This window comes from Podarcis erhardii (assembly GCF_964252035.2).
Source record: "Podarcis erhardii genome assembly, chromosome: 5".
NCBI lineage: Eukaryota > Metazoa > Chordata > Lepidosauria > Squamata > Lacertidae > Podarcis > Podarcis erhardii.
The window spans coordinates 8,771,313-8,798,023 of NC_138509.1; the positions used below are offsets into that span (position 1 = coordinate 8,771,313).

At 45.1% G+C, this 26,711-nt stretch overlaps 1 protein-coding gene across 3 annotated transcripts in view; it reads right to left on the minus strand.

The window, feature by feature from the left end:
- SPON2 (spondin 2) overlaps positions 1-7,482 on the minus strand; it is a 130,079-nt gene extending 122,597 nt beyond the window's left edge. Inside the window, exons 1-4 of one of the 3 annotated variants that reach the window (XR_014156348.1) lie at positions 7,167-7,482; positions 6,300-6,558; positions 5,732-5,955; positions 2,833-3,024 (exon numbers count right to left, since the gene is read on the minus strand). Coding sequence is in view for 2 of the 3 variants with exons in the window: in XM_081861028.1 (XP_081717154.1) it covers positions 2,833-3,024; positions 5,732-5,955; positions 6,300-6,522 (639 nt within the window). In the remaining variant the exon portion in view is untranslated. Of the gene's footprint in view, positions 1-2,832; positions 3,025-5,731; positions 5,956-6,299; positions 6,577-7,166 lie in introns of those variants that run through there. The other 2 variants (XM_081861028.1, XM_081861029.1) reach the window with 2 other exon arrangements.
- Positions 7,483-26,711: the final 19,229 nt, after the last annotated feature.

The following is a 26,711-nucleotide window of genomic DNA, read 5'->3' on the forward strand; positions in this document are numbered from 1 at the left end:
CTTAGCTATCAGCAGACAAGGTGCCAACTGCAGAATATGCACTGGGTTTGAGAGTTAGGATAGTGATCAACTTGTTCTGGAGTCACAAAAAACCCCCATACTTTATGACATCACATTTGACTGGGAGCCCAAATACACAGAGTTGTGTGCATCGCTTGATGCCCTCGATTGCTAACTCAGAAAGTGAGGAGGAATTAAAGAACCTTTTAATGAGGGTGAAAGAGGAGAGTGCAAAATATGGTTTGAAGCTCAGCATCAAAAAAACGAAGATCATGGCCACTGGGCCCATCACCTCCTGGCAAATAGAAGGGGAAGAAATGGAGGCAGTGAGAGATTTTACTTTCTTGGGCTCCATGATCACTGCAGATGGTGACAGCAGCCACGAAATTAAAAGACGCCTACTTCTTGGGAGAAAAGCAATGACAAACCTAGACAGCATCTTAAAAAGCAGAGACATCACCTTGCCAACAAAGGTCCGTATAGTTAGAGCTATGGTTTTCCCAGTAATGATGTATGGAAGTGAGAGCTGAACCATAAAGAAGGCTGATCACCAAAGAATTGATGCTTTTGAATTCTGGTGCTGGAGGAGACTCTTGAGAGTCCCATGGACTGCAAGAAGATCAAACCTATCCATTCTGAAGGAAATCAGCCCTGAGTGCTCACTGGAAGGACAGATCCTGAAGCTGAGGCTCCAATACTTTGGCCACCTCATGAGAAGAGAAGACTCCCTGGAAAAGTCCCTGATATTGGGAAAGATGGAGGGCACAAGGAGAAGGGGACAACAGAGGACGAGATGGTTGGACAGTGTTTTTGAAGCTACCAGCATGAGTTTGACCAAACTGCGGGAGGCAGTGGAAGACAGTAGTGCCTGGCGTGCTCTGGTCCAGGGGGTCACGAAGAGTCAGACATGACTAAATGACTAAACAACAACAACAAGAACTGCTGCAACTTAGCTGTCAGCAGACAAGGTGCCAACTGCAGAATATGCACTGGGTTTGAGAGTTGGGATAGTGATCAACTTGTTCTGGAGTCACAAAAAACCCCATACTTTATGACATCACATTTGACTGGGAGTCTACATACACAGAGTTGTGTACATCGCTTGATGCCCTCAATTGCTAACTCTTAAAATCAGGAGGTAGTGCTCTTGTGAAAGAGGCTTATGTGATTTGACCTCTATACAGATGTCCAATGAACGTCTCTTGTTGTCGTTGGCATCCGTCTGTCTCGAGAGACAGTGGAGTGCACCTCTGGGGGTGAAGTCGAACCACTGAGATTCACAGCACTTGCTGTGGCTGCAGAGACCAGTAGTAACTCATAACTGCTCCCTCCCGCATTGTGTTTGCTGGATTAGTGCGCCAAAGTGACCTGCCAGGTCACTTCCTGAGCAGTGTGTATGGAGATCCTGGGCCAGTGGTTCTCAACCTGTGGGTCCCCAGATGTTGTTGGACTACAACTCCCACCATCCCTGCGCTCTGGCCTTGCTAGCTAGGGGTGATGGGAGTTGTAGTCCCAAAACATCTGGGAACCCACAGGTTGAGAAAGGCTGTCCTGGGCTGCCCACATGACAACATCCCAAAGATATCCCTTAAAGCAGCAGAGGTTTAGAACTAGAGTTTTCCCTCTCCTAGATGAGTTACCTTCCCCTGTTGATGAGCCCCATCTGCCCCACACTTCCCTCTACAGCACATGCAGAAACTGCCCAAAATATAGACATCGTAGAGACTGAGGGACAGAGGAAACAGGCATGATCTCATCCTCCCTGGCTTAAGTCAAATCTGTGTAAAGCTCTTGTGTGTTTTGGGGATTTTAAAATTTTATTAAGATGCATCTATAATGGAAAAGGTGGAACTGGGAAGGCGGCGGGGGGAGAGACACACCTGATTCCACCATCAAGGTCTTATAGAAAAATAATTGGGTGAAAAGCAGAGTCCCTGTATCATTAAACATTAAGGTTTCTATATAAATAATTTTTCAAAATATAAGCCAACAGTCAAATACAGTGGTACCTCAGGTTAAGTACTTAATTCGTTCTGGAAGTCCGTACTTAACCTGAAACTGTTCTTAACCTGAAGCACCGCTTTAGCTAATGGGGCCTCCTGCTGCTGCCGTGCCACCAAAGCATGATTTCTGTTCTCAACCTGAAGCAAAGTTCTTAACCTGAAGCACTATTTCTGGGTTAGCGGAGTCTGTAACCTGAAGCGTATGTAACCTGAAGCCCTAGTAACCTGAGGTATTACTGTAATGCCAGCAAATTTAATTTCCATATTAGCTTTCTTTTCACTAGAATTCATTATTACGTAACAAAGTTGAATTAATTGAGTAAGGAGAATTAATTAATGTAGATTAATCAATTAAACATTAATTTTGATTTGGGTCGCTTCACACTTCTTTGACAGAACGTCCCGACTACAAAACAATGCAGCAGAGGATGGTTCAGCTGAAATGTGGAATAATAAAGTTATGGCACAGCATGTCCTTCCGGGTCATGTGGCCAGCATGACTAAGCTGCTTCTGGCGAACCAGAGCAGCGCACAGTAACGCTGTTTACCTTCCCGCTGGAGCAGTACCTATTTATCTACTTGCACTGGCGTGCTTTCGAACTGCTAGGTTGGCAGGAGCAGGGACCGAGTAACGGGAGCTCACCCCGTCGCAGGGATTCGAACCCCCGACCTTCTGATTGGCAAGTCCTAGGCTCTGTGGTTTAACCCACAGCGCCACCCGTGTCCCTATGCTACCATCACAATTACGGCTGTGATATAAAATAATGATCACACTAATGTTGAATGGAATTGTGTGTTTGACCAGTCAAGGAACGGCTTAGAAACTTACCTCTGTGACAGGATCCTGTGGGATAGTGGCAAAATTGGGGGAGGAAAACGTGAAACCGCTGTCAGTGCCAGCATCATACGGGAAAAGATCCAAAGATACTTTCTGTTTCCAGTGGTCTTTTTCACACAGATTTAAACTGTCAATGCCCACGAACCAGTCAGGGCTGGGCACAATTCGCACCGCAATGGACACCTAGCCATTAAAAAAAAAGAAAAGGCTTACTTCAGAACCCGAATTAAGCACGTTAGATTAAGCCTCCTCAGATTATTGCACCACAACTTCAGATGTAAATAAATCAGTGTAACAGTAATATCATAACATACCCTCCAAAGTTTCTCCAATGGAAACAGGGATGTCCTATTCAATAATCATAATAAGTTGATTATTTATATGCCACCCATTAAACATTTTATAAAATCCCTATACAGGCTTCTAAAGGTTGTATCTCCTTGGCTCAGGAGTCGCATAACTCCATACCCTCCAACATTTCTCTGATGAAAATAGGGATGTACTAAGGAAAAGCGGGACATTCTGGGATCAAATCAGAACCCAGGACGCCTTCTGTAAATCCAGGACTGTCACTGGAAAACAGGGACACTTGCAGGGTCTGTCGTAATCCTGTTTTAGAAATAATCTACTTTATTTATTTTTATTTATTATCGCACAATACGGCCCTTTCCCACATCACACTTGGCGGCCTCTTGAGCAAAATATATTAAACTCTGCGGCGCTTATATAAGAGACTCTTCTTCAGATAGTTTCAGTCATGCACATATTGGGCTGTGTACAAAGCTGTTTGTGCAGGCGTGGAGCAGACTTCTAATGCGATGGGACGTTGCCTTCCTCTCCTCCTCCTGGCAGTCTCTGCTCCACCCTCAAAATCTGCAGTGGGTGAAAAGAGGAAGGTGACATCTGCTCACGCAGTTCCACCCATGCTTCCAAGAGCTGCAACCTTTGATTGACAAATCAGTTAGATGGCTCAATTGACCCTCAGGCCTATGCAGGGGGAGGGGGGCAGCTGGATACATTTGTGATAGGCCTTGGAGGGCTAAGCTGGTTGAGGGGCCCCTGCCAGGGACCTGCCAAACTTAGGCTGTCATGCCAAGAGCACCCTGTCAGAGGTGATCGTAGTTGCGGCACCCCCAAGGTAAAAAAAGGTGAAGGTAAAGGACCCCCGGACAGTTAAGTCCAGGCAAAGGCGACTATGGGGTTGTGGCACTCATCTGGCTTTCATGCCGAGGGAGCCGGCATTTGTCCGCAGACAGCTTTCTGGGTCATGTGGCCAGCAGAACTAAACCGCTTCTGGCGCAACTGGACACAGTGATAGAAACCAGAGTGCACGGAAATGCCCGCCGCAGCGGTACCTATTTATCTACTTGCACTGATGTGCTTTCAGACTGCTAGGTTGGCAAGAGCTAGAACAGAGCAACAGGAGCTCACCCCGTCATGGGGATTCGAACTGCCAACCTTCCGATCGGCAAGCCCAAGAGGCTCAGTGGTTTAGACCACAGCGCCACCCCAAGGCTCTATGCCTAGCATGACCAATCTGGTTGCACTTTCCTAAATCTTCCACTGGACCCGTACCTCCCAGCTGACTGGGGACTTAATGCGCTGCTAGACTTTGATAGTAAAATCTGGACCTGTGTTAGTGCATACTAGCAGATTAGGATCTGATTAGTCGCTCCCACCACCGCAGTGGCGCATGTCCTGGGCTGTCGGAGCCACATGACTGGTGCAACAAACTGGTTTATCTGAGCTACCTTGCTCTTATGTAACCAAGCAGGATGCTTTTTTTGTTTGAGTTTATAACTTTATTCTAACAAGACTCTCGCCCCGGGCATCACACAAGCTCTGCACGGGCCTGTTGACACCCCAATTAATAGGATCCAAAATGCAGCAGTCTGATTGGTCCTAGAACAATAGGATCCAAAAGGCAGCAGTCTGATTGGTCCTAGAACAATAGGATTCAGAATGCAGCAGTCTGATTGGTCCTAGAACAATGCAGCAGTATGATTGGTCTGCAGGAGCCACCCAATCCAGCTCCAGATGGAAGTGAATCCACAGCCTGATTGGCCTACAGGAGAATTCTGGAATTAGCCATTCATGTGCAGCCCATTGTGTAAATAACGTATATACAGTGGTGCCTCGCAAGACGAAATTAATTCGTTCCGCGAGTTTTTTCGTCTTGCGATTTTTTCGTCTTGCGAAGCACGGACTTTGGAAAAGCTTCAAAAATCACCAAAGTCTTCAAAAACCTCAAAAAAGGCTACCACACTGCGTGCTATGAGTTGCTCCTCGAAGTGAATGCACGGTTTTAAGAAAAAGGAAACAAACTTGCAAGACAAAGGAAACAAACTTGCAAGACGTTTTCGTCTTGCGAAACAAGCCCATAGGGAAATCCGTCTTGCGAAGCAACTCAAAAAATGAAAAACTCTTTCGTTTTGCGAGTTTTTCGTCTTTCGAGGCATTCGTCTTGCGAGGTACCACTGTAAAGCAGTTTGGGGGAACTTTCATTTTCCTCCTCCCCACTATGAGCTGAATAAAGAGCATGAAATCCACACTCGACTCCGAGTATATTTCATAACTACTTATATTTTAAAAAAAACATATGAAGGTGGCAGCAACCATCTTAAAAGAGGCATTCCCCCTGTGGACAGCCACACAACGACATGCCTCTCCTCAATGGTGGTTGCTGTGACGTACACATCTAAAATTGAAGGATGCCCGGTTATTGAAAACCATTGTTTTAATTGCATGCAATTTTGGGTGGAAAGCAACTGATTGAATAACACACTCGTTTTAAGTAACCGACTTCCATTTCTTTAATCAGGTGATGGCTCTATTTTTAAATTTATCTTTTTACAAAAAAAATAGGCCAATGAGCATTTCCCCTACTTACCAGCGGGTGTCTTGGGTGGACCTCCAGGTCTGCGGCCGTTTGCCCCGTGCCAGTGTCAATGGCAGGAGCGGAGAATATTCCATGAATGCTTTGGATTTTTTCCCCAGCTGCTTCTATTTCCTTCATTAATGCCCAGGGTTCACCTCTTTCGGCAAAGTCACGCATTCCGTTGCTGGCAAACTCGTTCATTTTCCACATGTTGTAGTCAGAGTTATGGGCAGCGCCTGTGGAAGGGAAGACATTGCAGCAGGCAGGAGTCTGGTTTAGATTTGCTAAATAATATACTGTATGCTGTTCCTTCTCCTCTCTTTCTGAAGTGGAACAAGCTATGTTTAAAGAAGTAAGGTATGCTGTTTACTTTAGCTGCAGCAAAATTGGAAACAGAAGCTGAGCTGGAGAAACCAGCCCCACGTTGTATAACACGGAGCTTGCTGAGAGTGCATGTTTGGTCTCTCAGTCATAGGAACTTAGACGTAACTTGATTACAAAAAAATAAATAAATTAAGAAAAGATGGTACGGTTTTTAGAGAGTTAGCTTGCCTTTAGTAACTGCATGAGCTTGACTTACCCAGAAGTGACGACCACTGTGCTGGAGGCCTGTACAGAGGGTATTGCTTAGGGAACGATGCTTGGCTCCACTTTCCTGTGAAAACAATGGTGTACCTTGCAAGTTCTTCTGCTGTGCAGACAGAGTCTTCCTCAAGAGGCAAACAATTAACAAAGCTCAGAACAGTGAAAAGCAATGCTATGGTGATTCTATAGGAGCTGGAGACAGCGGTCAAGTTTTCCATTTCCTTGCCCGTGCGGAAAACCCTCCACGTTCGTCTCTGTGGGTTAAATAAATGAAAGCTTGATACAGTTAGACTCTGAGCATGCAGGAAGTCAACTGCCAAAAACTCTGCTGCATTTAAGAATCATAAGACTTTCAAATAAGTTGAAGTTGTAACAGTACCCCAAACAAATGTTTCCGATTGGAAAATGAAACATGTTTCTGGTGACGTGTTTTTTCAAGATCCGTTTACAGTTTTGCTTTTCAGTCTTATTGGAATCACATCTTGGCCCAATTATGTTAGCAATTGTTTCGGTGCGTGTGGTATATATGTTTTAAAATATTAAGTTGCATGTCATTTTGCCCAGAGACATACTTCCTTTGAAAATTGAGTTTAAAAACTGCTTCATGGCACACAACACTGTGGGTCGGAGTTAGTACATGCAAATTTAAGGCATAATCTAGCTGCTAGGTCCCATGATGTAGAAATTAGGGCACATTTTACAAGGTATTAGATAATAAAACACCAAACTATGATTGTTTTAAACAATAACTTTTAACATTATTTTAAAAACTTCTTTACTTTAAGAATTGGACAGAATTAAAAGCAGCAGCTAAGATAGCAGGAATGTACATTAGTAATACATACAACTATTTCACACTTACTGGGTGGTGTTTCCTGTAAAGCCCTGGAAAGTTGAGAGCCCTTGCTTGTTCTTGCAGCTGAGCAGTTCTGCCACAGAAAAGGAAGAAACCAGAGTGCTTGCTGCTATTTATGCCAGAAGTTAGGTCCCTTTGGTCCAAGCCTGATTGCAACCTTTAGACTAGATGAGCCGAATGCATCTTGTCCTTGTTTGAAACGTTTTCACTGTTTCATGAGAATTAATAAAAAAAAACCCCTATTAAAATTGTGGTGCCGAACAGATAAAACAAGATTTTAGAGAACCGTACATTATTGCCATCAGTTCAAGGTTTCTGAAGACTGTACATGTCTTTGTTCTTGCTTTCATGCCCCGAAGCTAAGGACAAACTGCTTCCAAGACAAAACCTTTCTCGTGGAAGAGTTTTAGATGAGAAGCACATTTTTGTAAGTTTTATTCGTTGACAGATGGCTTTTTCAAGTATTCACTGAAAGCACTCCCCTCTCATTCACCCATATGCGCACGTCTCAGCTGGAAGAAGAAAACCAAAGGTGCCTAGGGAAAATATTGTCACTACAAATATGCTTTAGGAAAGCAATTATACACTGTGTACATTTTAATTGCTGTACACTATCTGGAGAAGCATGGGACGTGGGTGGCGCTGTGGGTTAAACCACAGAGCCTAGGACTTGCCAATCAGAAGGTCAGCGGTTCGAATCCCCGCGACGGGGTGAGCTGCCGTTGCTCGGTCCCTGCTCCTGCCAACCTAGCAGTTCAAAAGCATGTCAAAGTGCAAGTAGATGAATAGGTACCGCTCCAGCGGGAAGGTAAACAGCGTTTCCATGCGCTGCTCTGGTTTCGCCAGAAGCGGCTTGGTCATTCTGGCCACATGACTCGGAAGCTGTCGGCGGATGAACGCCAGCTCCCTCGGCCTATAGAGCGAGATGAGCGCCGCAACCCCAGAGTCGGTCACGACTGGACCTAATGGTCAGGGGTCCCTTTACTTTACCTTACCTGAAGAAGCTCTACAAGACATCCTTGTTTGACAAGGTGCCACTAGGACGCCCCTCTGGAAAAAGTGTCATACAGTAGTTGTCATGTTTCAAATAAACTTGTAACAGAAAAATAAATAAATTATATACAAACTTTTACTATAACATACCTTCATTAAAAACCCATGTAACTCTTCCCATTGGTTTAAACAGGCTGCCTGTTACACCCATTAATTGCTAATAATGTCATCTCATTAAGCCAAGCTTCTTTCCACCCATATATGTCTTTGGAGATTGAAGGAAAGCAGAGAGGGAGGAGCAGAGGTCCAAGGAGGCTGAACGTATAGCACTTCAATATAATTTTTTTATTTGGTTTTTAAAAGTATAAACATAGAACAACAAAACAATTCCCTATCCAAATATTGAGAGTACTCTGAATCTCCTGATTTTCCCCCGTCCCTTCCATGGGTCCTAACGGTATTATTTACAACTGCATATCAATATTTGGGACGCGGGTGGCGCTGTGGGTTAAACCACAGAGCCTAGGACTTGCCGATCAGAAGGTCGGCGGTTCAAATCCCCGCGACGGGGTGAGCTCCCGTTGCTCGGTCCCTGCTCCTGCCAACCTAGCAGTTTGAAAGCACGTCAAAGTGCAAGTAGATAAATAGGTACCGCTCTAGTGGGAAGGTTAACGGCATTTCCGTGTGCTGCTCTGGTTCTCCAGAAGTGGCTTAGTCATGCTGGCCACATGACCCGGAAGCTGTACGCCAGCTCCCTCAGCCAATAAAGCGAGATGAGCGCCGCAACCCCAGAGTCGGCCACGACTGGACCTAATGGTCAGGGGTCCCTTTACCTTTACTTTATCAATATTTATCCAAATTTTTAATCCTTCTAAATTATCCATACTTTTCATTACTGTACAAGTGTGGTTAAAATCCTGCTAATGTTTTAACCTGCTTACAGTGGTCTCGTAAACAAATTGTAAACTTTCCCCGTTCTTTATTCAAGTTCTTGTCTTCTTGATTTCTGAGCTTCCCAGTTAATTTTGCCATTTCAGCATAGTCCATCAACTTGGTTTGCCATTCTTCTCTGGTTGGGGTAGTTTCTTCCTTCCATCTCTGGGCTAGTAGCATCAGTGCAGCTGTTGTCGCATGCATAAACAATCTTTTATGGTCCTTTGGTATCTATAATTCCTAGTAAAAAACGCTTCTGGTTTTTTAACAAAAGTTATTTTAAACATTTTTTTTCATTTCATTATATACCATCTCTCAGAAATTGTTAGTTACCGGTACTTTAGTTTACTTTACTTTAGTTACTTTATGTTAAAATGTACCTTCTTTTTCTTTGTATTTCCAGCAAATATTTGAACTTGTTCTGTACATTTTTGCTAACTTGTCAGGTGTCAGATACCACCTACACATCATTTTCATATAATTTTCTTTCAGTGGACAACATGCTGTGAATTCCGGTGCTGTTTTCCATAGCCTCTCTCAATCTGCCATTTCTATATTATTTCCCAAGTCTTTTGCCCATTGTATCATTACAGATTTAAGCTATTCATCTTTTGTATGCCACTCCAAGAGTAAATTATACATTTTCAACAGACTTTATGCATTCTTCTTCTATGGTTGCTAGCACAGAACATCTTTGGTTGGAGCTTTTTGCTTCAGGTATTGAAGCAAAGCTTATTTGCTCTCCCTCTGTGGGTATATCCTTTGGTTTTTGCACTCTAGGAGGCAAGTTATCCTTGTGTTGTATGTGGATAATACCAGGGGGTTGATACTAAGGTTGACTGTCCCTTATTGAAGGCTGTCCCTTATTGATGGTTGTCCCGTAAATTTCCCGGGTTTCAAAGGAAGCAGCTCCTCTCCCTCCCTCCCTGCCTGCCAAGGAGGAGGGAGGCTCCAACTGTGTTGCTTGGCTGCCCAGCCTGCCCCCCCTCCAGCCTCCTCTCACCAGCCTCAGCCCCTGGGAGCCCCTCCCCGCCGGGACTGGCGGGAGCTTCGGGCCCTTCTGCCGCCATCCTCCTCTCGGCCGCCGAACTGAGCGTCTCTGCCTGGGGCCTCCCCTCTGCCCGTCACCGCCGCTCCTGCTCCTGCTAGGCTGTACTGCGGCTGTGCCGCCGAAGGACCCAGATGAGATGGGCAGCCTGGCATGGCCTATGAATTGATGAGGAGCCTTGAGAGGAGAATGAGGGCAACCATAGAGAAAGCAATTCAGAGAGAGGAGGAAGAGGAAGAGGAGGCGGAGGCGTGGGCAGGTGTTCCAAGGGCTACAAGGGAAGGACCGCAAGCGCTTCTCCCACAGATTTGTAGTGGTAGACTAGCATAGATGGTCTGATCTCTGGGTTTACTTCGGGCGCTATTTCCCCGCGCCCTTCCTCCCGCCCCGCTTGATGGAATTGAGAGCTGCAGATGGAGCACGAGAGAAAAGATACAGAACTGCAGCAGCATCTTCAAAGCTTGGACTTCGTTTTGCACGAAAAGTGGTTGCTACTTGTAGTTATTTAATTGCAGTGTTTCATCGGCGGCTGTCTTGAGCAGCAACCTCTGGAAACGAAGGGCTAAAAACCGGCGCTGCTCTCCCAAATTATCTGGTCCCTTTTAACTTCGTATTTCAGCTGGTTCACTAAAATCCCTTATTTTGGCTGCTGGTCCCTTATTTTCAAGGCTGCTGGTCCCTTATTTTCAAATCTGTAAGTTGACAGCTATGGTTTGAGGGCCCCCTGTGAAAATTACCATCGGTGCGCATGGCATTTCCAGGATCACAGCATTTTCCTAAGGATGCTTCAGCCCTAGATCATTCCTGTCTCACCTGTGTAGGGCTGAAAACATCTGATAAAGTAAGAGTGGGGAACCAAAGGGCCACAGACCCTCATGGACATCCTTCCAGAGCCGGGGCTTTTTCGGCTGTGGCCCCGATCTGGTGGAACGCTCTGTCACAAGAGACTAGGGCCCTGCCGGACTTGACATCTTTCCGCAGGGCCTGCAAGACAGAGCTGTTCCACCAGGCCTTTGGCCAAGGTGCAGTCTGACCCCCTCCTTTGGTAATCCTCACAGAACTCTAGCCCAATGGTTGCCATTAATTTGATTTTGAATTGATTTTAGAATGAATTGATTTTAGAATGTATTTCAATTAATCGATTGTGATTTTATGTAAACGGTGTTATTTTTTTACTGTTGTTAGCCACTCTGAGCCTGGCTTTGGCTGGGGAGGGCGGGATATAAATATATTATTATTATTATTATTATTATTATTATTATTATTATTATTATTATCATGTGCTGTGGTCGGTGGGGCCAGAGACAAAGTGAGTGAAGTGGGCTTAGTAACGGAAGTGATGCTTATTTATCTTTGTACAGTAGTTTGATTCTAAACTGCCCACCCAGGGGCAGGAAGTGGTGTTGGCAAGGACCACCGATCAGCTGTTTGCTGGCCCCTGCAAACCCTGCCTGGCAAATGAGAAGGTTTCACCTAATGCCATAGCGATGGTGGGCGGGCAGCCCCATCCGCCTTTCAAAATTGCCCACACGGTTGGGTAAAGTCTGGATCCAGCTGAAACCAGTTCCCCACTCCTGAATGACGGGATTCACTCTCATGAGGCGTAGCGAGGACTCCGAAATCGGATGGTACCCCTAAACATTTTGTGAATCTAATGGGAGAAGAAACTAAAAAATAATAATTTTTTAGTTTCTTTTCTAGCACGGTGAATCGTCAGTTCCATTGATGGCGGCCTCATTTCCTGTCACGGTGTTTCCTGAATCTCAGATGGAAGCGGGCGTTTAATGTGTGAAGTAGGAGTTGGAATCTAGCATGGTGACTGGTCAGTTTTGTTGTATTTACTGTATTTATTTTCCCCGATTGGAACTGTAAAATGGTGATTTTCATGAGTCAAAATGAGAGTACCCTTAAACGTTTTGTTGTTTTTTTTTAAGAAAAGAAAGCACTGGTTTTAAAAGTGGATTCGAGAATTGAATGGAGGAAAGCCTATCAATGGCCTCCGGTCAAGTTAGCTTTATACCACCTCCAGTCTCAGCCGGAACTCGCTGGAACTCAGTTCTGGCACCTCTCAGGTGAGCGCCATTGCCATTACAATGAACCCTTAAGAAACGTAACTTTAGGGTTGCGAACGCAGAAGCACTCAGTTGCGCCACCCCTGTGCACAGAAGGGCGCCTCCGGTTACGAAGATTTCAGGATACGACCGGGCCTCCGGAATGGATCCCGTTCGTAACTGGAGGTACCACTGTATAAGAGAACATGGGTGAGTTTGTGGTGAGTTCTGGCGCCTCTTTTTCTAGAAAAATAACACTGCTCATGTCCCTTAGGCTTATACACATCAGACTGGCCAATGCAGGAACAGAATGTTAGGCCATATAAACAGTTATCAATGAAGTGAATATGCTAGCCAACTCAGAAAAGGAGGGAAGGTTTATGTTGAACTGGGGTGCTCCCACGTGAAAGAGGGGAAAGATGGAGGCAACAAAAGCAGACCCATTTGATATAATACCTTATGCCCCAAAGCAGGACTGTCCCCTCTAAGAACAGGGGTCTCGGTTTTTGAACACCAGGTCTCTGTTCTCTGCCCCCTGTCATGAAACCATAGATTGCAGCGGACAATTATTCCAATACAGCATATAAAACTAAATAAATCCACACAGTATTGAATGTCTTGCTGTAATCAGCCCATAAAAATCATACTTTTCTTCTTCTTCTGCATATATTTCAATTACTGAGGGTTTTTTGGGGGCGAGAAAAGTTATTGAATTTCAGGGGGAGCTAGATTTTTTTTAAAAAAATTATATTTTATTGAAAGTTTTCAATAGAGGGGGGAAAGGTGAAATCACTGTGCTTTTTATAAATGCATTCCCAGAGTCAGAGTCTCATAACAAAAACTATGTTGGTTTCCTCATTAAAAAATACTGTGGAAAAATTCAGCCAGTCCAGTTAATCAAACCTCTGCATCATTTCATTGTGGGTTTTGGGGGCTGGGGGCAGATGTAATCTGAACCATGTGTTTCATGTCCTTCCTACCATCATCGTCATTCATGAACATCATCCTGTCCCAGACTCACACACACAACATAATCCAAAATATAGCTCTGTTTTTAAAATGCTGCAGTCCTCTGCCTCTTGCAGCAATTGCCCATGGCAAGCTTTCATCTACATGTGTCCATTGAAAGCTGTGCAAGAAGGATGTGTTGCTGTGTTGCAATGTCCCCCCCCCCCACGGGGCTGCCTTGATCTGCGTCATTCACACAGCGATTTCAAGTTTTTTCTTTTCATTTCCCTCCCCAAGTAAATAAGGCTTAAAAACTGCCCTGGGGGCAGATAGCTACTTGATGACGGGGCACTCGATAGCAGCGGCAGCACGATAAATAGCAAAGAAAATAAAGAAAGGGATATAATAATATGTAACAGGTGATTGTGCCATCCTCTATAGACTCAAACAGAATAACATTATTTTTGCAAATTGCTATAGTGGGTCATGATCATACAGATTCAGCAGAATGCAAACCACAGTGGACCGAGTTTGAATGACAAAACATGTTCTCCCTAGCAGAGAACACGTGTTGCGGTTGGGGATACAAGCCACCCCAGTGTTGCTGGGCGGATTTGCGGACTGACCCAGGCAGTGAATTGGTTAATTGGGTCGCTGGGGAGAATTGCTTGTTGCCAATTTTGAAGGAGGGGTCAGAGGTTTTAAATATTGGACGCCCAACTTTGGGCGTCCTCTTGGCTGCTTGCACCAAATCACCCGCCCACCCTCCCTGAATTGGGGGGGGGGGTTGTTTGCTTGACCTTGCTATGCCTGTCATGGGGTCGTCTGCTTTGAGGCAGGGGCCTGGTAGGAATTTTGTCCATTTGGCTGATTGGCTGGTGCCATTTGGTTTTTGCCTACTGCGTAGCAAATTGTCACAACTTCTAAGGTTGGCGGTTAGGCATTGGTTCAAATTGGTTGGTGGAGGAGTAAGTGCCAACCCCTCCAATGGTGGTGCGGAAAGGGAATTCCATTAAAGGAATCCAGGGGCTTGCCATTCTTTTCGTCCTTGTCCCTGGCATCGGACTTGGGCCGTGCAAGCCACCAGGAGCATGAGGGTGAGAAGTGAGGGACTGAGGCCCAGCTTCATTTTCTCCCCAAAATTGTTTCCCTCACTGGCTTCCGCTGGAATCCGGAAGTCAGTCCTGTCCCCTGGGCAAGGACAGCTAGTCGGAACCAATGCCTAAGCAACCACTCACTTGTGTGTATTTAAATAAAGTTGTGGCCAAAATCATGCCAAAAACCCAAACCAAAATTGATGTGTGATGTGTGAATTATTGGGGGGTGGCTTGGGGACCTCGACACGCAATAATGTGATCAAAAGATGAACATGTACAGAACAGTGAGCTACTCAAGATTTCATTGACCCAGGACAGAAATAAGCCTGATCTGAATGTTTCTGCAAAATGTCAGAATTAAGCAATCCTGTATGTTTTATACAGTGCTTTTCTTCTAGAAAATGGTGCTGGTACCTCACCATGATGTTGTTACAGTAGTTGCCACACTCAGGGCCGTCTTTACCTGGGGGTGCAAGGGGTGCAGGGCACCCGGGCGCCGAATCCTGGGGGGCGCTAAATGCCCACCGCTGAAGCCGCCTAAGCTCTTAACTATCTACCTGTTATGAAATAATACTTTTGATCAAGCTAGAAAAACAAAATACATATATACCTAGTTATTACCGAAATGTATACCTACTGTTTCACTAAAGGACTTTCGACTTTGTGCACTCATTTACCAAAGACACACCGCAACAGCGTCGGTGCTTCTCATTCACAACAGCGGCGCTTGACTCAAGGATGGCACTTGTCATGCACAACGGCGCCGTGCACGCAAAATTAACTCTTAACATCAAAATATTATGTTAGGTATTGTATTGAACTGCTATGAGGCAGCTGCGTCAGCGGCACCTTTGACACGACTGATGTTTCTCCTAAGTAGGTGCCTAAACAATACTAATAAGTTTAAGTGTCGTCGTGTTGTATACTTAAGTATAAGTGTATTGTAAATAAATGAGCAAATAAAAAGGTTTCTTTCATTTTTCCTCCCTTCTTTCATAAACAAGAGATAAGGCGTAAGCGTGGTGTCTGGCATAAGCATAATGAAAGTTAATTTGGGGGCTAAACTAAATTTGGGGGCGCTGGGCGGATCTTTGCACCCCGGCGGCACATATGCTAAAGCCTGCGCTGGCCACACTTTTAACCAGGGTGTGCTGGTCCTGGGGGCTAACCGAGAGGCGGGGTCCGAGTCCAGTCCAAGGTCGATGGTGCGATATGGAGGCTGTCTGTAAAAGCTGAAGCTGGGTCCAAGGCAGGGAGTCGGGTGAGGTCAGGAACTCTGGCAGAAGAGCAGAACAGGGTGCAGGCAGGAACAGGCTACCAACAATGTTGCTCCCGCAACCTGGGACTGGGCTGGCTGGCTTTTATCTGCCCCGAGGCATAGGGCGGCCCCGGTCCACAGGTGACTCGCCTCTCCTGGCCTGGAGGTGAGCACTCCTCCTGCGGGAACTTAGTTCCCTCCGCCTCTCTGCCCTGAGCCTCTGCAGCTCAGGAGAGGCTGGAGGGTTACCGGACCCAGAGGCAACCTCAGCTTCCCCTGACGGGGCTGAGAGGGGAGCACCTGCAGGCAATGGGTCCTCCATCACCTCAGGAGCCAGAGCAGACTCAGCTGATGCCTGCACCTGAGAATCCAGCACAGGTGAAGACCCTTCAGGCTCATGCCCCAGCCCCGGCTCAGCTGGTTCTGGAGGCGGGGACTCCTGTGCAGGCTGGGATTCCTCAGGTTCAACCTCTGAGTCCAAATCCCAGGCCATCACACAGGACTTTTCTTCTAGAAAAAAGAGGTGCCGGTGCTGCATATCCTTGAACACCCCCAGGAAAAAAGCACTGGTTTTATATAATCTTCAAAATTGCATTTGTAACAAAAGCTTAACAGTGTCAGTGTTCCAGAAAATGAGTTATTTTATAGCCCCTTGAACTTTGCTATTAATCAGAGAGGTTTGAACGTTTTCCGCAATAAATTTTTCTACAGCAATGTTTTGCTTAACTGGACCAGATTCAGAAAGCATTTGTTTTCAGTTCTACAGAAACTGAGTCACTGTTGTCCCTTATAACGTAATGATATGGACATTCTAAAACTATTTATGTGCCTGTTGCGATGTGATCCTTGGAGCTGCGCTATCCTAATAATTATCTCAAGACAGCTTGTGTTACTGTTGGAAAGAAATTTGCCAGTGCTTTACTGCCACTGTTACCGCCAGGGAAAAACAGGTAGGGCAGTAGGAGCAGAAAACTGGCTCATTGCACTGATATATGATGTAACAGGAAGTGCAGTTAAATAAATGGGACCTAAGTTACCCATGTTAATTCCAGTGTGTCTGCTCTGTGTAAAACTTGGTTGGCTCTATCCCTGCCTCCTTCTGTGTGCAATAATTTGCGAAAGCCCAGCTCTGAATGTAGCTAAGGGAGGTTCACCCATCCATAACTCTTTTTTGTCATTATAGAAAGTAAAGTAAATGGATTTTTTATTTTTTTAAGGAACTAACAGGCAGAACTGTTGCATATATCGTTATTCCTCGACTGTGCTGAAACAGCATAGAATGTGGTACAGGACGAAGAAAATAGCAGACAATCTCAGCCTTTATTAAAAACAAATGGGTTTTCTAGCTTTTATGGGCTCTGAAGATATGCCTGAGATTGTGTGGGCAATGCCTGTTGAAATCTAAGGAACCAGAGAGGTAGCCAAATGAAAATAGGATGCAGGATTCAGTATCTGAAATAACTTCTTGCCCTTCTCAATGATATTCAGTTAAATCCCAAGGGACCATGACTTTAGCCCACCTTCTGTCGCTGCATGACTCCTTACATCTATTCAGGCCAAAATAGAGAGTCTGCTGTGCTTGTGCAGACTCCCCGTGTTATCAGAACCCTTTAGTCGGGTTGCCATATTTCAAAAAGCGAAAATCTGGATAGAAAAGCCTCTCTTTTTTTTGCAAAATTGTTGAGCTTTCTTTCGGCAGGGGGAGTTGCAAAGTTGTTGAGCTTTGGGCTTTTTTAGCTTCTTTTTAGGAAAATCGGCAAAAACAACACTGCCTATGGATTTTCCTGGATATCTAGTTGATTTCGGCCTGGACACTGCTTTCGGATACAGTAGTCCAGGAAATCCCAAAAGTATGGCAGCCCTGCCTTTAGTAATCTTCTAGGAGACAGTGATGAATTTCCTGAGCCGAACAGGTTGGTGAATTAGACAAGAATTCCAAAGCATCTTCCTTTGGCCTATTATACAAGGAATGCTTCGGTAGTTGGTGGGCATTGCCTTGTGGGAACATATCCAGCTAGCAGGGGGGCTAACTTGAATAAAATATGGGGGGCAGGTAAGCCCTGCCCTGCAAAATCAATCACATGCCACGGCACATACACACCATTTGAATGGCAATGCCCATAAATGGGGGCATTTTATTGGAGGAGGCTGAAGGGACCTTGGCCCTAGCAGTTGGCTCTTATGCCAACTAGCTGCCATTCCATTTCTTGGTCTCGCTTAAGGTGCTGGTTCTTATCTTTAAATCCTTCCACAAGTTTAACCAAATGATCTTAGAAAGTGCAGCTATTGATATAAGCCTACCCACCTTTTAAATGCACTGAGACCTCTCTACCCTGCATGCCTCCTTTGGGGGAAGCTAAGTTGTCAGGGACGCGGGTGGCGCTGTGATCTAAACCACAGAGCCTAGGGGTTGCCGATCAGAAGGTCGGCAGTTCGAATCCCAGGGTGAGCTCCTGTTGTTCAGTCCCAGCTCCTACCCACCTAGCAGTTTGAAAGCACGTCAAAGTGCAAGTAGATAAATAGGTACCACTCCGGTGGGAAGGTAAACGGCATTTCCATGCGCTGCTCTGGTTCGCCAGAAGTGGCTTAGTCATGCTGGCCACATGACCCGGAAGCTGTCTGCAGACAAATGCCGGCTCCCTCAGCCTATAGAGCGAGATGAGCGCCGCAACCCCAGAGTCATCCACAACTGGACCTAACGGTCAGAAGTCCCTTTATCTTTACCTGTTAAGTTGTAAATTAGGAGCAGGGCTTTCTTGGTGGCTGCCCCACTTCTGGAGACGTCTTTCCCTCTTTGTGATTTTAGGTGTCTCTCAAGGACTACCCTGCTTGGAAACCCTTTATAGTCAGAGGGAAGGAAGAATGTACTCTGGTTTCTAATGTTTTTGTTTTAATATTTCCGGTTTTTGAGTCTATTTAGTTTAATTTGTTTATAAATTGTTTTCATCAATATTGTGAGCTGCCTTGAGCAATTATGTAAAGGCAGAATATTAAGCAAGCCAGCCAAATAACAGAGTATCCAGAAATTTCAACACCCTCCCCCCATGCATATAGGGTAAAGCTAAGCTGCCCTACTTCTTAGTTTTCAGAGTAGGAAAATTGCCCATTATATTCCATTCTGTTCAGCAGCTGACATCTTTGAAACAGATTAACACATCACTTGGCAGTTCTCATTGCATGCCTGCCTTTTACGGAATTCATATGTAAACACACAACCCCCTTGCTGTCCCTTAAAGGGAACAGCAGGACAATACTGATTTCAAAACATATTTACTATATAACAACTTTTATCCATTTATCGATTACTTGAATAAAGGAGTGGTTGGGAAACTTGTAAAATCGTGTACAAATTAAACGAGGGCTGCAAATATTCAATAGGGTGATTTAAAATAAATGTGAGGCTCTTATGTGTGGGGGGGGGGGTAGAGTGTATTCATTAATTTTAAAAATTTCAGCCCACTTTGCTTAACCAAGTGAATTCAAGGCAGCTTAGATAACACAACATAAAAAAATTATCAAATTTCAAACAATTAGTATACCACTTGCTATCTGCCCAGGTTGCTTCCATCCTCTAGCTCCGTAAGTGTATTTTCACTGACTGCTGTATAGCAGTCTTGGATTTGAGCTTTCAACCTATAATGATAAAAGCTTCAGAACTGAATAGGGGGTGTGTGGGTGGGGGTGGGTGTGGGTGGGGGTGGGGGTGGGGGTGATGAAGTGCATTGACAGTGACAGCCCAAAGCAGGATTTTAAACATAAGCCAATTTTAAACATATTTCTGCATGGCACCCCAATCTCTGAGCGATGCGAGACTCCAAAGGTTCCATGCGCTTACCCGGGGTTCATCTTTCCTTTCGGGAATGAGGCACAGCAGAGACTGTGGTGTCTTTGTGATATATGGTTTATTTACACTGAGCCTACAATAGAAAGGTTCACAGCCTTAACACCCTAAGGGGGTCTTTCTTCTCCCATAGTGACAGCATTGGATTCCAACAGAAATCATGCATAGCTCTGTCTCCCAGCTGCCTGGCCTGCCAGCTTCTAGTTTACATAACTCAACTTTCAGCTCTGGTCATTGTCTTTCTAACTACCATCGAGCTGAGGGAGCTGAGGGAGCAGGGAACACCCATTTGTCATTTGGCACAGAACCACTCCCTTTGTTACCTTAATGGCCCATATTTAGAGGGCCATTTCTTCTCCAGGAAGCTGGCCTGGCTATTCTGGCAGTTAAATCGGCACTGGATCCAGGAATTAGGAGGCAGTTCAGGCATATACAACCTACACCCCCAACTCTTAGCAATATTAAAGGTAAAGGTACCCCTGACCGTTAGGTCCAGTCACAGACGACTCAGGGGTTGAGCACTCATCTCACTCTATAGGCCGCCATTTGTTCGCAGACAGCTTCCAGGTCATGTGGCCAGCATGACTAATCCGCTTCTGGCGAACCAGAGCAGCGCATGGAAATGCCATTTACCTTCCCGCCAGAGTGGTACCTATTTATCTACTTGCACTTTGACATGCTTTCGAACTGCTAGGTTGGCAGGAGCTGGGACAGAGCAACGGGAGCTCACCCTGGGATTCGAACCGCCAACCTTCTGATCGGCAAGCCCTAGGCTCTGTGGTTTAGACCACAGCTCCACCCGCGTCCCTTAATAGCAATATTACTACAGCATAAAAGAGGAGGAATATTACTGAAAACAAAAGACCCAGACATCAGTATGTTGCAGGGTGTCAAGGAGAAAAACAACAACACAGCTCAGTCCTCCAGCTGAGATGTTAACTGAAACTGACCAGTAGCTCCACCCTTCCCCTCTAGCCTCTCACTCTGGGTCTCTCCCAAGCAGAGGAAGGCTGCTTTGGGATCCTCCTCTGGGCCTGTCTGGTCCGTTGCTCAGCAACATGCAGGGCTCTCCTCAGTGGGGGTGTCAGAGGGGGGAGCAGAGCCAGCAGGGCTGGGACTGTCCTTCTCAGTGCCAGATTTACGTATAAGCTAAACAAGCTATAGCTTAGGGCCTCACTCTCTTGAGGGCCCCCCAAAAAATTAAAGGGAAAAAAACCTGGATGTACATTTCCAACATATAAGAGAAAAAAACAAATAAAATAAAACCTACATACAGCAACAGTGTTTTGTGTTGCGTAGGCTCCTATGATGTAAGTAATGGGCCCCGCCTGCTAGCCTGCTCCCTAAAATATCACTGGTTTGCTCATTTCTATATATCGGGTGCCTACATTCTGCATGTGCAGATGGCTTTACAATACGATAATCTTTATTGTCATTGTCCCATACAGAACAACGAAATTGAAAAATCTACATAAGATAGTCAACACCCAACCAGCTTGCTATCCCAGCTATCCCAGCATGGTTAGCCCCCTAAAAACTGATACCCCATTTTTAAATACAATATACTCCCATACAGACTCCTTAGTAAAAGTAAAGGGACCCCTGACCATTAGGTCCAATCGTGGCCGACTCTGGGGTTGCGGCACTCATCTCGCTTTATTGGCCGAGGGAGCCGGCGTACAGCTTCCGGGTCATGTGGCCAGCATGACTAAGCCGCTTCTGGCGAACCAGAGTAGTGCACGGAAACGCCGTTTACCTTCCCGCCGGAGCGGTACCTATTTATCTACTTGCACTGGATGTGCTTTTGAACTGCTAGGTTGGCAGGAGCAGGGACTGAGCAACGGGAGCTCACCCCGTCGCGGGGATTCGAACCGCCGACCTTCTGATCAGCAAGTCCTAGGCCCTGTGGTTTAACCCACAGCGCCACCCGCGTCCCTAACAGACTCCTTACAATGCATTTAAAACCAAAATTGCATTTGGGTAGAAACTGTTTCTCAGGCTGCTAGTCCTAGTTTTTATAACCCTGTACCTTCTTCCAGAAGGCAGAAGCTGATACCCATTAGGTCCATAAATTTCCATATAGCATATATTCAACACACAAAACAGCGACAATTTGTTTTTGACAAAGGACAGCTGGGCATATAAAGGGCCCCATTACCTTCAGTAGCCTAGGCCCTCATCAAACCTAAATCTGGCCCTGGTCCTGCTGGTGCCTCTCTCAGCCTCTAACCCTGTCCTGGAAGACCCTCCTTCTCCTGAACCCCCTATGATTGCTCAAACGAGAACGTCTGACTGTGCACCTTCTTCCAAACCCACCAAGTTCCCTTGTGCTACTTTGGCTCTTAGAAACCAGACAAGGAGACCTAGGAAGCATTCATTTCCCAAAGTCGATTGAAAAGAAGGATGGTTGCCTCTGCCCTCCACTATTTTGTAACGTTAAAGCTTCAGTTTTTAGCCTGCTGCGGCAGATAGTTTTACATTCAGTGGAAGTTTCCCTATGAACAACCTTTTTTGCCGCAATAAATTAACAGCCCTGCTGACATCTGAAGCTTCAGAAAGTTTCCATTTCTGCCCGAAGGAATGAGTAAATATGCTTTATTGGCATCTGGATGACGCTCTTTATGAAGACGCACAAAATCAAAATTGCGTTACTTCAGTCATTTAGGCTTTATTTTACTGACGTGGTTGCGAAATATGTTCCTTGTGCCATCATAAATGATAGAAGAGCAGATGGCAAGGAAAACTAACTCTTCAATTAAGATTAAAATATGCTGTCATGCCAATTCCGCTTCATTAAAAGGGTTTCATAGGTTTGGGGTGTGACTGAAGGATACAGAGCTTCTGGGGAAAGGGGAAATCCATAAAGAACATGCAGCTCATAGACCGATTTTGTTATGTACTGAGTTGAATAGGATCCAAAATGCAGCAGTCTGATTGGTCCTAGAACAATAGGATCCAAAGTGCAGCAGTCTGACTGGTCCTAGAACAATAGGATTCAGAATGCAGCAGTCTGATTGGTCCTAGAACAATGCAGCAGTATGATTGGTCTGCAGGAGCCACCCAATCCAGCTCCAGCTGGAAGTGAATCCACAACCTGATTGGCCTACAGGAGAATCCCGGAATTAGCCTATCACATGCAGCCCATTGTGTAAATAATGTATATAAAGCAGATATTGTGGGGGAACTTCCATTCCTCCTTACCACTATGAGCTGAATAAAGAGCATGAAATCCACTCTCGACTCCGAGTATATTTCAGATTTCGTAATTTATCATCAACAAGCTGAACACTGTTATCTCTGCTTTAGTGTGGTGAAGCCTGTTGTGGAATGATCCTAGTGTTATATTCCAAAGGACTTGCAGGTCAGAGGTCACTCTCTATTTCCTGTTTCTGATCATGGTGGCAAATGCCTCTGTTACACTACATGGTGTCAGTCTGTCACTAATCTTTTTCTCTAGAGGAGTAGCAAGAGAAAGTAAAGGTTATTTCAGGGGAAGTAGAATAAATCTCCGGAAAACTTCAGCCAAATACACAGAGAGCAGTTTGAATGAGTGACAGTCACAGTTTGTAAACTGGCTGGCGAAGCATTTATTATTGTTTTTTAGAAGAAGCCGTTTTTGTGAAAGGAACGTTAATGAACAGAAGAAGTCCAAGCACATCAGGAGAAATGATTGTGTCGGGAAAAGATTATGCAATCTACCATATTGCAAAAGCAGAGTCCGTCTAGGATTTCTGTAACCATGGTATAAAAATTCTGGCTGCAACAGCACCCTAGACAGGCCGCAAAAGAAGAAGAAGAAGAAGAAGAAGAAGAAGAAGAAGAAGAAGAAGAAGAAGAAGAAGAAGAAGAAGAAGAAGACAGAAAAGACCACTGATGAACAAGATAGACCGATAACACAGAGACCTGGAATTACTGTGCAAAGGTGATTCTAAAGCGGGAAGGTCTTTTACCAGCCTTCTGACCTCACCTGGAAATGAAAGGGAGTTTCTTTGCCACTACTGAAAATGCCTGCTCCAAGTTACTGTGCTTTTTACAGCTGATGTTCAGAGCAAGACGCTGCATGTAACCCCGGGAAACTGGGTGGTTCCCTATCATTCAGTGGCAGAGCTAGATCCATAATGTTAAGTTGTGGGTGAACATATCAGACGACACAGCAATTCTTCAAACAGCTCTTCTTTATTCAGAGGCCAGAACAGAACTGAACTGAAGGGCTCAGTCAGCCTGCTTATATACAGCTCCAGTACAGCGTAACTGTAACAACTTTCTAAAACTATCCAATCACTGAACGTCACTTTCGATCCTTCATTTGCATAACCATCTACAGTATCCCCCTGCTAGCCCAGGGTGAGAACTTCAGTATATAACACATAAATTACCCCCAAAGCTTTTAACATTATCAGGTGCACTGTGACTTCCTCCAGAAGAAGGTATTCACCTGCTCCACCCCTCCACCCGATCCATCTTATCTTTCTTCCTTTGCCCTCTACATAATCTCCTGCTGTGGCTGTAGAAACCAATACAGGAGAGACATGTTTTGTTGCAGCTGGGGCAGATGAAGGCGTCCAGTTGTGCTGATTCATCTGTACCATGGCATTTCTTCTCTCTGTGCTCCTCCCAGCAGTCATTCCTCCTCTTGTCACTGCTGTGGGTACACCACCTCCAGGCATGGCAGTCATCCGCAAGGGATTCCCACAGACGGCGGTTGCTATTGCCAGCCTCCATGTCTACTTCTGCTTCATTGACTATGCAAAAGCCTTTAACTGTGTCGACCACAGCAAACTATGGCAAGTTCTTAAAGAAATGGGAGTGCCTGATCACCTCATCTGTCTCCTGAGAAATCTCTATGTGGGACAAGAAGCTACAGTTAGAACTGGATATGGAACAAGTGATTGGTTCAAAATTGGGAAAGGAGTACGACAAAGGCTGTATATTGTCTCCCTGCTTATTTAACTTATATGCAGAATTCATCATGCGAAAGGCTGGGCTGGATGAATCCCAAGCCAGAATTAAGATTGCTGGAAGAAATATCAACAACCTCAGATATGCAGATGACACAACCTTGATGGCAGAAAGCGAGGAGGAATTAAAGAACCTTTTAATGAGGGTGAAAGAGGAGAGCGCAAAATACGGTCTGAAGCTCAACATCAAAAAAAAAGAAGATCATGACCACTGCGCCCATCACCTCCTGGCAAGTAGAAGGGGAAGAAATGGAGGCAGTGAGAGATTTTACTTTCTTGGGCTCCATGATCACTGCAGATGGTGACAGCAGCCACGAAATTAAAAGACGCCTGCTTCTTGGGAGAAAAGCAATGACAAACCTAGACAGCATCTTAAAAAGCAGAGACATCACTTTGCCAACAAAGGTCCGTATAGTAAAAGCTATGGTTTTCCCAGTAGTGATGTATGGAAGTGAGAGCTGGACCATAAAGAAGGCTGATTGCCGAAGAGTGGATGCTTTTAATTCTGGTGCTAGAGGAAACTCTTGAGAGTCCCATGGACTGCAAGAAGATCAAACCTATCCATTCTGAAGGAAATCAGCCCTGAGTGCTCACTGGAAGGACAAATCCTGAAGCTGAGACTCCAATACTTTGGCCACCTCATGAGAAGAGAAGACTCCCTGGAAAAGACCCTGTTGTTGGGAAAGATGGAGGGCACAAGGAGAAGGGGACGACAGAGGACGAGATGGTTGGATAGTGTTCTTGAAGCTACCAGCATGAGTTTGACCAAACTGCGGGAGGCAGTGGAAGACAGGAGTGCCTGGCGTGCTCTGGTCCACGGGGTCACGAAGAGTTGGACACGACTAAACGACTAAACAGCAACAAATGTCATGTTTGCAGACATCTTTGTAACACAGACTTGAGTCTTGCTCCTGGTAGAGCATGTCCTTTGGGATCCGACCAGTGAGATACCCACTGGAGATGTGGAAGTGATAAGTGCAGATAATTGCTGGAGATGTGGGAGTAAAAATGCAAACTTAATACATGTGTTGATTAATTGCCCGACGATCAGACCATTCTGGAGCGAGGTGAGGATATTTATAGCAAAAGTAATAAAAAGAAATTGTTATTTAGGGGAACTGAATTTACCGTAATTCTAAATTATATTCCGGAAACTTGGAAGATCTCAAAGGGCCAAAAAAAGTGGTTGCATTGCGCTATATTAGAAGCAAAAAATCTTGTTTTGATGAATTGGAAGAGTTGCAAAAAGATTCCACTGAGTATATGGATTGATAATATGGACAGATTAGCTACATACAAAAGAATTGCTTGTTGACACAAAATAAGAATGGATAAATATGAAGAAATTTGGAAGAAATATCTAAGTTACAAGGCGGATAACAGTGGGAAATAGGGTGGGGGGAGAGTGGTGATAAACAAGGAGTAGGCATAGGGATATTACTGTATTTAAATTTGTGTTATTGTTGTTATTATGTTTTTTTGTTGTACGTTTCTTTTTAGTTTGGTGTTTGTATTGATTGGAAAAAGTGAATAATAATAATAAAAAAAGGCAACCTTTAGTGCTCGTACTTTATGCCAATCAGGTTGAGCTCATAACTTCTACCTCCCACATTGTTTTTGCTGCATTAGCAACACTGAAGTGACTTCTTTGGGACGCAAGCCTGGGCAGTGTGTGCGGCAGTCCTGGGGCTGCCCAGATGCCCCTCTCGGCCTTGTTGATGTGGTCCAAAGGAAAGGAAAGCAAAACATTTGGCACCAGCTTGGCTGCAGGAGTTTCTGGAAGGAGGTAGGCAAGGCATCATCCACCAGCCTTACGGACTCCACTCTGGCCTTTTCTTCTCCTGATGATGCCCCACACGGCAGCGAGTATGGATTGTTCCTCAGGGTTTACTCCTGAAGCCTTTGCCGAGATTTAGCGGAGATTTAGGATCAGAATATTCCTTCTCCTAGATGGGCTACATTTCCAGGTGGACAAACCATAGCTGTCAAGTGTCCCTTATTTGGTGGGACAGTCCCTTATCCCAGCGCCATGTCCCGCTGCTGTCCCTTATTGATGATGTCCCTTTAATAAGCTACAGAAGGTAATGGGGCCCTTTCTATGTCCAGCTGTCCTTTGTCAACAACAAATTGTTGCTGTTTTTTCGTGTTGAATATATGCTATATGGTAATTTATGGACCTAATAGGTATCTAAAGCCATTTGCACGCAACAAAATATGTATTTTATCAAAGTAATTGTTGATCCCTTATTTTGGCTGCTGATCCCTTATTTTCGAGGCTGCTGGTCCCTTATTTTCAAATCTGTAAGTTGACAGCTATGGGACAAACCCCACCTGCCCCTCATTTCCCCCTCCTTCTTGACCATTGGGCCCACTATAGTAACCTCCTTCTTGACCATTGGGCCCACTATTGGTCTCACCTGCTCA